The following is a 14109-nucleotide window of genomic DNA, read 5'->3' on the forward strand; positions in this document are numbered from 1 at the left end:
GGGTTGCTGGGTTTGATCTGGGAAGAACACGAAGAACTTGGATTTGTGTTCTCGGTTGCTGGGTTTAATCTGGGAAGAACACGAAGAACTTTGGGTCTGTGTTTGTGTTTGGTCTCTGTTTCTTTTCTTTTTTTTCGTTTGTGTTGTTGTGATCAAGTGTTGAATGTTCTTCTGAACAAAAAAAGAAGAAGAAGATTGGAATAAAAAAAAAAATCATTTTAATTAAAAAAAAGTAAAATTTTTGTTTGAAAGAAAATAATTTTTTTTTTTGTTTTTTGTTCTAAATTAAAATTGAGTAATTAATTTTTTTTTTTAATTTTGGCATATAAAAAATGTTAAATAATTTTTTTAATAATATCTTATTAATCCGTCAGTCTTTCCGTTAATTTGGTGACAGAACAGTGTTTCAAGGACTAAAACGGAAAGCGTAAATTGGTTTTAGGGACTAAAAGTAGAAAAAATAAAATGTAGGGACTAAAATGGAAAAACGTCAAAATGTAGGGACTAAAAGTGCAATTGTCCCATAAAAATAAAAGAAGATAGAGAGAACAAATTGATATCTTCGTACCTAGGCAATGGAATTGTCCCAAGGGGGCGGCTAAACGCCTAGGCCTAAGGCCCCAATTTAATTATAAAGGATTTTATTTTTAATAGACCTTATTTTATTATTAAAAAGTAAGGGAGTCAATTTTGTATCGGAGGCTGTACTGGTTTTGCCAACAAAACGATATATTTCAGTACCAGTCAATACTAGTGTACCGTTTCAGATTTACCGCTATTTAAAATATATATTATTTGTATATATTTTAAAAATAATTAAATAAATATTATTTGCATATTTATAACTTTAATTATTTGGTAAAAGTTAATTTGTTAAGCAATTAAACTTGTTAAGCTTATAAGTTTATTGTAAAAAAAAAAAAAAAAATTGAAAAGAGATAAAAGTATAAGACCAAAAAAAGATAATAAAAAAGAAGGGGTAGTAAGTGAGAAATGTGATATTACGTAAAAGGGGTTTGGTAGAAAAAGATTAAATAATAATTAGAAAAATTAAAATGGTGGGTGATAAAACCAAACACATGCCTGATGCCTCTTGCCAGTTGCCTCCCACCTCTATTAATTTCTTTTTCTTTTTCTGATCCACATCACACGCCTAAGACCTACAAGTACAACCTACATGTCATTACAATTTCAACAAGCCCTCATCTTCACACAATTAAACTTATCACTTCACTACCAAACATTTCTTTATTTTCCAAGACTCTTTCACCTCCATCACACCTCTCTCTATCTTTCACCTCAGACTCTCTCTTTCTCTTAGACCTTTAGCCCCTTCTTAAGGACTCAAAACTTGCTAGATATTTACCGGTGCCACTGCTCTCCACCAAATGGCATGACTTCATCGTTAGTGTAAAGAGGAATTAGAAATGAAGGGAGGCAGAAAGTATGACTAGCGTGAGGGGAGGGAAAGAAGCATTTTGTGTGTAATTTTGTACCAATCTGGTATCCATTAACCGGTCGGAATCCGGTATATATTGCGGTATGACCAAAACAGTTTCGGTACATCCGGTATTTAAACCTGTACAAAATGCAAGGTTCCAACATGGTAAATATTGGTCGTACCGGCCGGTACGATATGAGATTGTCTTCCCTATTAAAAAGTCTAAGGGTCCGTTTGGTTGGAGGAGTGGAAAAGTGGGAGGATAGAAAAGATTTAGTTTTCCCTCATGTGTGTTTGGTTGGAGGGGTGGAAAAGTGGGAGGGTGGAAAACTCTTTTGTTTGGTTAGAGAGAAAAATGGGAGGATAAAAAATATGGTTTATATAAATTGACTATTATACCCTTGTTACATAATAGGTAAGAAATAGATTTATTTGTACTCATTAAATAATATAAAATTTACCAACAATTATATTTTTCAATGAGAAGTGTTACGTCCACAATATTTTTCGTAATACTTTCACAACAAAATTTATGTGGAAATTTGTTACTAGTTCTAATTTGAACCCACCATTGAAATTATTTTTTACACACCAATATTAAGTAATAATAATCTATTACTTAAAATTTATTGTGAAAATATTGTAGTAACATTTCTCAAATAGGATTTTTTATTCTTTATATTATTTCTCCTTTCTCCCTTTTCATTTCATCCATATAGTTTTTTTTTTCTCCACGCTATCTCCTCCACACACGTTGTCCTATCTCTATCCCCACCCCCTTCTTTTTATTTTTCTCCCTCATTCAAGTCTCAAGAACGTTCTAGCACTCTCATTCTCTCTTTTTTTTTTTTTTTTTTTTTTTTCTCTCCATTTTTTTTTTTTTTTACTTGATTCCAGAACAGTCGTCCCCAACATAGTCTAGATGGGTCATCTTCGTCCCAAAGCAATTGGCCCAGTCAGAGCAGTCGCTCATCTTCGTCCCCAATGCAGTCCAGATGGGTCTGATGGCTTCTGTCTTCTATCTTTTGTCTTTTTTTTTTCTTTTTCTTTTTTTACTTTTATTGTTATGATTTGATTAATTTGTATTCTGATAATCTAATTATGCTTGAGTTTAGAGATGTTTGAGAGAAAGATTGTTGTGTTTGTAGTCGTTGTGTTTGTATCTGTGAGGGCATTTCTGTAAAAGTGTTATAAGAGCACTTTTCTCTCCACAACTTTCCTCCTGATTTGGGAGGATGAAAATTGTGGGCCCAAGAGAGAAAATTTTCTCCCGGGTTTTCCATCTTTAGCATTTTCCTTTTTTTGCCAAACAGTGAAAAACATTGTTTTCCACCCTATTTTCCTCCCTCAGTTTTCCATCCGCCCTATTTTCACCCCAGTGTAAAATTGTAAAATGATGTTAGAAATATTTTGGTAGAGGAGTTTGAGTAGTGTTGTTTATAGTTTTTTAAAATATGTGTGGGTGAAAAGTATGTGGAAATATATGTAATGTTGTTTAAAAACTGAAAATAGATGTTTGAAATACCCTACCAAACAGGCCCTAAAATTTGTTGTGTCAAAAATCATAAAAATATTTTAAAGATTCATTATTAGGGCAGTGTTTGGATTGCGTGTCCAGCGTCTGCGTTTCCCTTTTTTTCTTTTTCTTTTTTTAGTCGTAATATTTGACTTTCTAGCAACATTAGTGGGTCCCATGCACTGTTCATAGGACCCACAAATCTCACTTTTCAGCAACTTTTTCATTAAAAACGGGTCCTACGACACTATTTACACATTTAAAAATTGTTTTATTATAGTGTTTTTAGTTTTTATTTTTCAGCAAAATAAGCTGTAACCAAATAGATCCAAGTGGTTGAAATCATCACATCCATTATCACATCAAATCATATTTATTACCATATCAATTTGTATGTTTTATGTAGTAAAGTTTGTAATGATTAGTTTGTGTTTTCACAAAAAGTTGAAATCAACGTGTTTTAAGTGTACTTGCAGTTCACGTACATTTTATCAATTTTTTTTAATTAAATTAATTTTTTTTTATAATAAACAATTTTATTAATAAAAGAACAAAAAACAGCATCTAAGAAACTAAAATTCTAGCTTGCTCAAGAGCTAATACATTGCAAAAAAAAGAAGGGGTAGAGCCTAGAACAATATAGTCTTAATTTAACATTTTATAAAGTGTAAAAAGACTATATACAAGAAATATAATATCACTTCCCAAACTTTGAATCTCATTAGTGATCCATAATAGACTTCTTAACACTGTAAATTTGGGTCCTTTAGATGTGAAGCACGATGGCATCGTTTGCAGTGGATAATAATAATATAATAATTATAATGACCAGTTAGCATTCTTTGGGAGATGCTCACCTTTTTCCCTATGGAATAAATCCATAAAACCTAAAATTGTAATTAAAAAAAAAAAAAAACGAAGAGAGAAGAAGAAGAAGAAGAAGAAGAAGAAGAAGAAGAAGCAAGGAGTAAACTATTCTTATACATAAAGAAACTGTATTTATATATATATATGAATAAAAGAACAACATTGTCTCTTTTAGTTCCCCATATTGGGAGTCCTAATTCATCATCCCTTATTTCTTTCTCCCTATCCTAACCCCATATTCCTCTCTCTCTCTCTCTCTCTCTCTCTCTCTCTCTCTCTGTATAAATGGGCCCCAACTCCACAAGATGCTAACATTGTAAATATAGCTAACTAAAAAGATATCTCTTAACAGACATATACCAAATCATCCATGTAATCACCCAACCCAATGGTTGATTTAGTGAATACTGTAAATTAAAAAAAAAAAAAAAATTGAATCATATTATATTCACTCATTAGTTTGTTACCGTTACGAAATAGTCGATCTTAGTAATCAAATCCGCACGAAGAAAATACTAAGCTCAGGCCCATTATTCCCATCTGGACTTAACATGTAAAATGTCTCTGAATCCCTCGAACCCACAACACGTTGAAAATGGGCTCTCATGTAAGCCAAATCAGCATCAGGCCCTTCAATCTCAGAATTCCCAGGAAGAACACCAGCACCCATTGACACAGCCTTTAGTAATTCCATCACATTCAAATCCTCCTCTGAAGTCTCTTTCTTAACCCCATAACCACTCTTTTTCCCATTACAATACATGGTCCACAAGGGCTCGTCTAAAATCCTAGTCTTATCCTTGTCACCTTTCTTCTCACATTCAAGTGCAATCCTAACCATCCCAGAACTCATTTCCTTTTGTAACACATTTGTTTGCATGGCTAACTCAACCAGCAACGTAGGAAAATACTTAGGGCTTTCTTGTATGGACAAAGTTACACGTCCTTTACGGTAACCAAATAAAGTGCCAGTCACTCGTGAGCCAGCACCGTTTCGATGACTATCAGGTAAACCTGTTGGCATAGAGATAGAGCCCATTTTGCATGCGGGTGTTATAATTGGGAGGGAACGAAAGACAGAGTGAAAGACTTTCAGGACTCTGATTTTGTGTTTGTTCTTTCTTTGATGGGAAGGTTGGACAAGGGAAGATAAGTGGCGAGGTGGTGGTGGTGGTGGAGGTGTTGTGGAAGATTGTGGTTGTAACTCCCCCATCAATGGTGGGTGATGATGAAAATACTATGGAAGAGTGCCAAGAGAGAGAGAGAGAGAGAGAGAGAGAGAGAGAGAGAGAGGAAGAAGGATTAATTAGTTGTTAAGTTTGGTTTTGATTCTGTGGTGTGAGATGGGAATTGATATGGATCCTTAAACTGTGGTCAATAATGCCATTTCTTTGGCCTTATAAGTAGGCTTGAGCTGGACTTAAAAAGGATAAATTAATAGTTAAAAAAAAAAAAAATCACAGTTTAAACAAAAATTTCCTTCAAATCAGTTGAAAGAAAAGTTCTTCCAACTAACCAAAAATTTCTTTCAAATCAGTTTATGTGTATATTTAGTTACATAATATACTTAACAGTTAACATTTATGTAATTCATTTAAATAACTGTCAATTTCAATCACTATTTAAATACATAATTGACACTAAAAATTATAACTCTGTTTCAATACCTCTCTATTGTTTGGTTGGTGTCAAGTTTAATGAAATTTAGTATTAAAATACCAATTTACTCATTTATACAAAACAAAAAGCTGAGAGATAAATTAATTTTTCAATATTAAATGCCGTTAAAATTAAGGGAGAGAAATATAATGAGGATGATAGTTTTCAAAGTATAATTTTTCCTAATTCAATTAATAAAGTGATTTACATACAGATAGATGGTCACATAAAACAATACGTTATCGAAAGTTTTGGAAAAAAATGTTTTTATCGCATATCGTTTCATGCATACAGGGCTTTATAAACTTCCATTTACTTTTCTTCTTTCTTGGGGTTGGGGGAAGAGTTAAACACCATCTAAAGATAAATAAATAAAAATAATAATAGAACGACGTTTGACAACTACAAAATCAATGGATTATTATGTGTCTCCCTCTTTCCTTTGTTTTGGGAGTGAATATAATAAATAGAATTAAGATATGAATTCATAAAGTACTAAACACAACACATCCCATTAGTCTACTCATGGCATCGATAGTCAAAACGAAGATATGAATGACAAGTATTGATGTTGCTTAATTAGATAATGACTTAATGTTTCAGGTTTTGTTTTATTTGAATTATAAGCACAATTTATATGTTGAAGATAAGGCTATTGTGGAAATTATTTGAATAGATGTCATTTCATGAATTGCTTTTATGTTTTTAAGTGGAAGTCATTTCGAACTGTTTTTTTGGTAGGTGGTAATGGTAGTCATTTCTAAATTATAAGCATCTATTTATTTATTTTGATGAATTATAAGCAATTTATACGATGATGAATTCATTACGTCACATTACGTTTCATTAAATCCAATAATTAAGTATCTTATTCTTACACCAAATATGCTTGCTTCTATTCCGGTACTATTCTTTTTATACAGTGGGATCCATTTTGTGAGAGATTGTGGTGGAAACGTTACATATTTGTTGTGAAGATATTATTTCTAGCTATTCAATTTTCAAGTTTAGTTAACAAAATGACACTATCAATTCTCCTAGAAGTCATGTAGGTCCATTTATTTTACTTTTTCTTTCATGATGATGGGATTTAAAGCAAGCATATGACTGCATATCTCTTTTAGATTATCACCTAGAGAACTTGTGGCTTCTATCATCCGAACTTTTGTACCATAATAAGAAACAAGCCACATCTATCTAGAATTTTTCATAGATTAATATGATCGGTAGTAATATCTAACTAAACTATATAAATTAATTATGGCATTAAATAAATTCAAGATAGCATCTCTTCTATCATTTGTCAACGAGAAAGTATTCACCGACACATACACAAAATACATTTTTTTCTTCTAAATATGCACTTGCTACTTGAGAACAAACAATTTAGTATAAACTTATGATCAGACTAATTTGAGTTAGGGTTCAGTCTTTTAGTAGATGAATTCCCTTTATTTTTAGTGGTTTTAGTGATTAATTAAGTAATTTGTAGTCAAATTAATATGGGACCTAATATCAAATCCCTTAATCAACGATATATGATTGACAACATAAGATAGCAGCACCTTACCCCATACTAACCACACAAAACCTTGACCATGAGAAAGGCATGTCGGGGGCTGAGTAAGGTGTTTTGGATAGCATCAAGTTATGTTGTCCCTCTTAGATAGGTTTAAGACTTTTAAGTTGTGACTTTCTTGGCAAAGCATTGCATATTGGTAGTGATGTTGATGTGGGCTATATATGTATGTAGATTTGGACTGGAAGGTGGCATTGACAAGATTCAGTCCCTATGCAATGGGTCAAGAGACTCAAGACTAAGTTGTTAGGCATGTGCTTGGGTTGCCAGGTTTGTTAGCCTTGTTAAAGCAATTGCATCAGTCTGTGTAAAATTTCTTGTCTACTTTAACATAAGAATCCACTTTTTCTATTTTATACAGCCACATATCCAAAACTCCCACATTAGTTTATCTATTATACACACTCTTTTCATTAAATAATCATTTTATATTCTTTTTCTATTATTTCTGTGCGCGCCGGAAATGAAATTATTGGGCCTAACTTCACTTGGGCTCACAACTTATTTATGAGGTGGGTTTTAGGATTTCCTACTTTGGGTCGTTCTCGGCACAGAGACTCAAAGTAGTATTCTCACTCTCTCTCTCTCTCTCTTCTTTTTCCCTCTTTTTTTCTGAACCCCTTTTTCTTCCCCAACTTCTTCTATTTATAGCTCTAAGTTAGTGGGGAGGTCATGATTACTGCCATTGTTAGTGCAATCAAAGGTCCAATATTATCTGTTGTAAGTGGGTGTTTAGGTGAGAGTGGAATACTGAGATTATGGCTTTGGAACTTGGTTCCAACTCAAGCTAATATGCCCGGTAGTGATGTTTCCTGGGAACTGCTGAGCACCCTATGGTATGTCTGGATTAAAGACTTTCTTAGTTGTTCGGGAAATCTATGCCGAGCACTGGTTAGGGGACGAGATTAAAACTTGCAGTTTATGAAGGTAGTTTAAAGCAGAGATTTGAAAAATGGGGCCGTGCTATTGGGCCTGAACCTAAGGTCCAATTGGGTCTGGGTACCTCGGTGCCATACAATTTCAAAAAACTAGTCAAATCCACTTTCTCTCTTTTCCTTCTCTCTCTCTCTCTCTCTCTCTCTCTCTCTCTCTCTCTCTCTCTCTCTCTCTCTCTCTCTCTCATGGTGAATTTTCTTTCTTTTTCTTCTTTCTCTCATCTTTCTTCACCGGTCAAATTGTCTTCTTTTGCCCCTTTCTTCACCAGAAAACTCCATAAACAAACCAAAAAACTTCACTTCAACACAAACCCATGTCAATCTAAGTCCATTTGGGTTGGGTAGCAAGGCAGATTCGACGGCAGCAATGGCAACAGATCTGACTGATTTCCGTTGGGTTTTTTATGTGGGTTTCTATTGGATTTTTCATATGGGTTTTCCATTGGATTTAGTTTTTATTGATTTTGGTTTGGATTTGGAATGGGTTTTTTGGCAAGTTTGGGTTGCGGTGGTGATGGTTGGGTTGTGCTGAGTTGGTGGTTGGATATTTGTCTTCTTCTTCTTTATTGAGTTGCTGTGGCCGTTGGGAAAGAGAGGGAACCCAAATTAGGTGGAGAGTCAGACCAGAGAGAAAAATAGAGAGTGAGGTGGAGAGAGAAAAAAAAATTAAATGCAAGAGCTACAGTAACCATGCATATATGCATGGTTACTGTAGCAGTTGTGCATTTATGCACACTTTTACACCCACTAATGTGGGTATTTTTTTGTTCAAAATGTGTAAAATGATGTGTTATTTTGCATTTTGCAAGACTTTGCATCTACTGATGTGGGCTATATATGTATGTAGATTTGGATTGGAAGGTGACATTGACAAGATTTAGTCCCTATGCAACAGGTCAAGAGACTTAAGACTAAGTTGTTAGGCATGTGCTTGGGTTGCCAGGTTTGTTAGCCTTGTTAGTGTGCTGGCAATACGAAAAGGCTCCAAGACATCAAGAAGTTATGTCCCAAAGTTAGTTCTCATATAGGTGCACCAAGCCCAAGGGTAAAAGGGCAATTACCCAAGTGATTGAAATTGATAGTTATTTCCTACAAGTACCTTGAAAACTATTAGGGGGGGGGTGTCAATAGCAAGGGTTAGAGGGGGAAATACAACATAATGATAATGTGTTGTCACTGTTGTGTGGGAAAATGGTGTATTCATGTATCTTTTGTAAGCCTTATTAGAGCACTCACATTTGTGAGTATAATAGAAAAAAAATGTAAAATTAACACAATATGATCTAAAATTGACCTGTATCAAACAATATATTATTGTGTAAATATACAAGCTAGTTACAACAACCATGTATATTTTACACGATTACTTAGCTTTCTATCATATCATTTTATTATTATAATTTTTTTTTATATTGACCCACAAATTAGTGACCTCATGTTCCACTCATTTTTCTCTCTCTGCAAAATTGAACTCTCCTCCTTTTCTTCTCCCTTTTCGTTCGAGCCACTTCAGATCTCCCATCTCAGCTCTCATTTATGACTAATGCATGTCCCAAGAAAATATTTTGTGTAAGAAAGCCCTAACATATTTTGTACATACATTGTTGTAATGTGAAAAAAATTAAGAATGTTCTCCTATAATTTGTGTGTTGTGCATTCTAAGCTTCACACAAATTATTGGTTGATTCATTTGTATGAGTATTGAATTGTTGGTTGGGACTAAGTAAGGCTTACTTAGTACCATCAGTGGCAAAAAATTCAGGGTGTAATTCTACCTTATGACACTTAGCCTGATGGTAATAAATAATATCATGAAACTAACATTAGAGGTTCAAATCTTATCTAATTATCTAACAAATTGAAACTCATTATAGGTTCAAAACTCATTATAAATCTCTCTTCTTTTTTTTTTTTTTTTTTGAGAAAAAGAAAACTCATTGTAAATCTGATGTCATAAGTTAGTAATATATACTAGTCTCATGACACACTTCATCCGTGCGATGAGGCTCTTTTTTTTTTTTTTTTTTTTTTGGGTTTAGTGTCATGATTTTTCATTATCCCAATTTTTGGATTTTGACACTAAACCTCCAACACATACCAAAATCATGTTGCTTTGAATTGGAAAATAAATTATAAAAAAAAAAAAAAAAAAAGAATTCAGCACCCACAAACCAATCTTTTTTTATTTTAGAAAGCACATACCAATTTCATAGTAAACAAATAAAATAAATATATGGTAATTTGTTGTTTGTTCTAAAGTGATTTTGTAACCTTATTTCTCAGAGTTCTAATCAATTTGGCAAGATCAACTCTCTTGATCACCACCAGTTGATCATTCTCCTCTTTGAGTTTCATAGAGTCCATGTCTGCATAGCGAATGAAAGATATATAAAAGTCTAGAATTTGACATATTAATGATTTAATTTTTAATATGTGATTTCGTAAAAAAATATTCAATGTAGTGGGCATATTTTGTAAAAACTTTTTAAAGATTCAATAACTTTTTTTCTTTTTTTTTTGAGAAACAAAAGATTCAATAACTTGGTGACCTAGCATGCAGATAAATTTAAACAGAAACTTTGTGTTAATCTTATGAGACACTTTGAAATAACATCATTCTAAATAGAAAGGTGTAAAAAAAATGAATGAAAGAAATTTCTAGACAGGCATCAATAGAAGCCAAAATGAAGAAGTATAAATAAAGGGAACCAGGAAAAAAAAAAAAATCTCATTTGTCTTATTTTTTACAAAAAATTACATGCGAATTATTGAATTAAAAGAAGAAAGAAAAGTCTGACACCAAGGAAAAGAAATAAGTACCAAAAAAAAAAAAAAATTGTCATGTGGCAAGAGACAAACAAATACAATATTTTAAAACAAGAATTGAATGTAAGAAGTAGGAAAACTTAAAATCAGGATAAGTAAAAGAAGAATATTTTGCGTATACCATTCATGCTTGCAAAATTTCTAGAAAATTAAAGATCAATAGTTATGCCATCAATAAATTGTTTAAATTGCAAAATTTTATAGTTTAAAATTATGCATAAAATATAAGCTTATAGATCATATAATAAATAATAATATCCGATTGACACAAAATTTGACAAAGTTTAGAGCTACAACATTGGTTGTAGCCTAAGGTTACAACCTTATTTAATATCATTAACATTACTACATATTTTAAAAATCTAACCACTGAATTTTATGTTCTTTACATTTTTAATACACATATCAAATTTTATATCAATCAGATATTATTAACTATATGATCTATAAGTTTATATTTTGTGTATAATTTTAAATTACAAAAATTTGCAATTTAAACAACTTATTGATGACATAGCTATTGATTTTTAATTTTCTATAAATTTTATAAGCATTGAGAATATTAGAAGAAAATGTAATCCAAGGATGGATTTGTCAAAAATCACTTTCAATAAAAAGATATTGAGTAAGGTTGTAGCATTAAGCTACAACCAATTTTATAACTAAATTTTGTCTCACAAAATTTGATATGTGTATTAAGAGTGTAAAGAACATACAATTCAACAATTAGATTTTTAAAATATATAGTATTGTTTATTTTATTGAGTAAATTTGTAGCTTTAGGCTACAATAAGTTTTATAACTAAACTTTGTCCTTTGCTTATATACTTATCCAGATAATCTTGGAAGTCAAGTAATCAAGTATTTTGTATTCCAGTGCAGTAATATACTATCCCTTAAAATAAAATAAAATAAAATAAAATCCCAAAGAAGAAGAGGAAGGAGGATATAGCGTGAAACTTAAATAAAATAAAAACCAGATAAGTAAAAGAAGTTAAAGAGAAGTTAAAATTTAAAATTTGATAGTAAAGCAATTTCTTAGGAGTAAAACATAGGGGAGTGGAATTCAGGCAATTTGTAAGGTGTAAAATGTGGGAGTAGAATTCAAACCTATTAGGATTTTTTTTTTTTTAGTTTAAATTAAATGTTTATTAAATACTAAATATATGTAGTTCAAATTACTTTTATAGACTCAATTATTTTTTGTTTAGAGTAGTGCTTAATAAATTTTAGGGGTATATAGACATTGTAAGAAAAAGATAACTAAACCATACTAGCTAAGGGTCGTCAATGGGCCGGGTCGGGCTAGCCCGACCCATTTTTACTTGGCCCAGGGGCACAATGGGCATAATGGGCTATTAACTAGTTAACGGGTCAAGTCGGATTGGGCCGAAAGAGAAAACCCCAGCCCACGACCCTGCCCATGGGCAATGCCCATTTTGTCTAAAATGGGCTAGGCTACTAGGTTGCGCCTAATGGGCTACCAATGAGATTATGTTAGCATATTATTTTATTATTTTTATAAAAAAATAATAATTTTTTTATAAGGGAATAATCAATCAATTTTTTTTAAAGGAAAGAATCAAAGAATTTAATACTTAATTACATTTTTTTTTTTTACAGTCAAATCAATTTAATTTATTGTTTTGTTGATGGAAGCTTATTTAATTTTTTTTTTAATTAAGGCTTCAAATAGTTTTTTATTTTTTATCTTTAATAAATAAAAAAATCAAATGGTTAATTCAAACTTGCTAGACTACTAGAAAAATATATATTTAATAAACTAAGTTTAGCACAATTACTTTAAGTATCTTAGTGGTTAGGAGAGTTCTCTTAAGAAATTCTTCTACAATATCTCAAAATCAATCCTTCATACACCTCTTATATATTTTTGCTATAAATTATAAGTTATTGGATTGGGCAACGGGTTGGGCCAATGGGTTGGGCTATTGGGCTAGCCCACCGGGTGCCCATAGGCATAAAAACTAGCCCACGGCCTAACCCACTGGGCTAGTGGGCTACCCATGGGCCTTAATAACAACGGACCGAGCCGCCCATTAGCCCAATGGGCTGTCGGGTTTCTAGGTCGGGTTGTGGGCCATGTGCTATTTGATGACCCTTAATACTAGCATTCTTGAAGTGGGGCTCACAAAATTTAAAAATTGAGTAATAAAAAGAGAGAATTGAGAGATGAAAACACTTAAACCAAACACCCCTGACTAATCTTTTCTTTCACCACATATTATATTACTCTATTGTTACATTTTAAATGGCAGATATGAGATTTGAGGAACCAACAGCTAGGGAGGTTTTGAAAAACTTTGACAATAAGTACAAAATTGACATCACCATCTATGAACTTAGAGCTTTACCTATTTTAATATTTCAGGTTATATATAGCTAAAGACTCACATCAGTCTCAATATTTTATCCCACAATTTTAACATTGAAGACTCAAAAGTTTCACACTTTTTTAACATTGGAGACTTAAAAGTTTCATACTGTGTTCAAAGAAGTAAGAGGAAAGAAAGGAGATAGAAAAATAAATATTTAAATGGAGTAAAAAACAGAGTATTGAGTCTGATGTATGTCCATAAAAAACATGAATAACTAAACTAGAAAAATTTTAAAAAAATTAAATTAGGTTAGTTTAACTAAACATTTGAAGAGATTGATGTAAATGCTCTAATACCAATTTAAGTTTGGGTGTAATTGTCTTCTTTTAATTATGAATTGCCCTCTTTTTTCTTCAAGTAATATTTGTTAGTATATTGTTGTGATAGGCGATTACATTATAACATGATACGCCCTCACACATACAATAATTTCTTATTTTGTGGATGACATTACTTCACAAGACGTGAGATTTGTTTCTATAGAAATATGTTAGTTGAAGTGGTATTTAGGTAAACATGAGACTCGTGATATTGATGCATCTATCCACAACACATAAGTCTCTACCAAAGAGTACCTTTTTTTTTTTTTTTTTGGCTGAATTACCAAGGAGTACATACTTGCCTATAATTAAATACCCCAACTCAATTATTTGGTTATGTTAACGCAATTTCTACAACTTCTCTCTCTTCCTCTCTCTAAAGAGAGAGAATCTCCACCACCCCCTCCTCCCTCTCCGCCACTATCACCCACCCCATTCCCATGATTCTAGAAAAGATTTATCAGATAATTTCTTGAAAAATTTTAGGATTGTGTACTACCCTATGACACCAAAAGGAAATTGATCAAAAAATACCCAAAAATTTAAAATTACCAAAATACCCGTAACAGA

The 14109-nt window shown here is 32.2% G+C and overlaps 1 protein-coding gene across 1 annotated transcript; it reads right to left on the reverse strand.

The window, feature by feature from the left end:
• Positions 1-3998: 3998 nt before the first annotated feature.
• On the reverse strand, positions 3999-5097 carry LOC115993543 (protein MIZU-KUSSEI 1). Its single transcript, XM_031117482.1, has one exon. It carries the CDS (start codon positions 5035-5037, stop codon positions 4318-4320), a length of 720 nt encoding a protein of 239 aa, XP_030973342.1. The 5' UTR covers positions 5038-5097; the 3' UTR covers positions 3999-4317.
• Positions 5098-14109: the final 9012 nt, after the last annotated feature.

This window comes from Quercus lobata, chromosome 6, assembly GCF_001633185.2.
Source record: "Quercus lobata isolate SW786 chromosome 6, ValleyOak3.0 Primary Assembly, whole genome shotgun sequence".
NCBI lineage: Eukaryota > Viridiplantae > Streptophyta > Magnoliopsida > Fagales > Fagaceae > Quercus > Quercus lobata.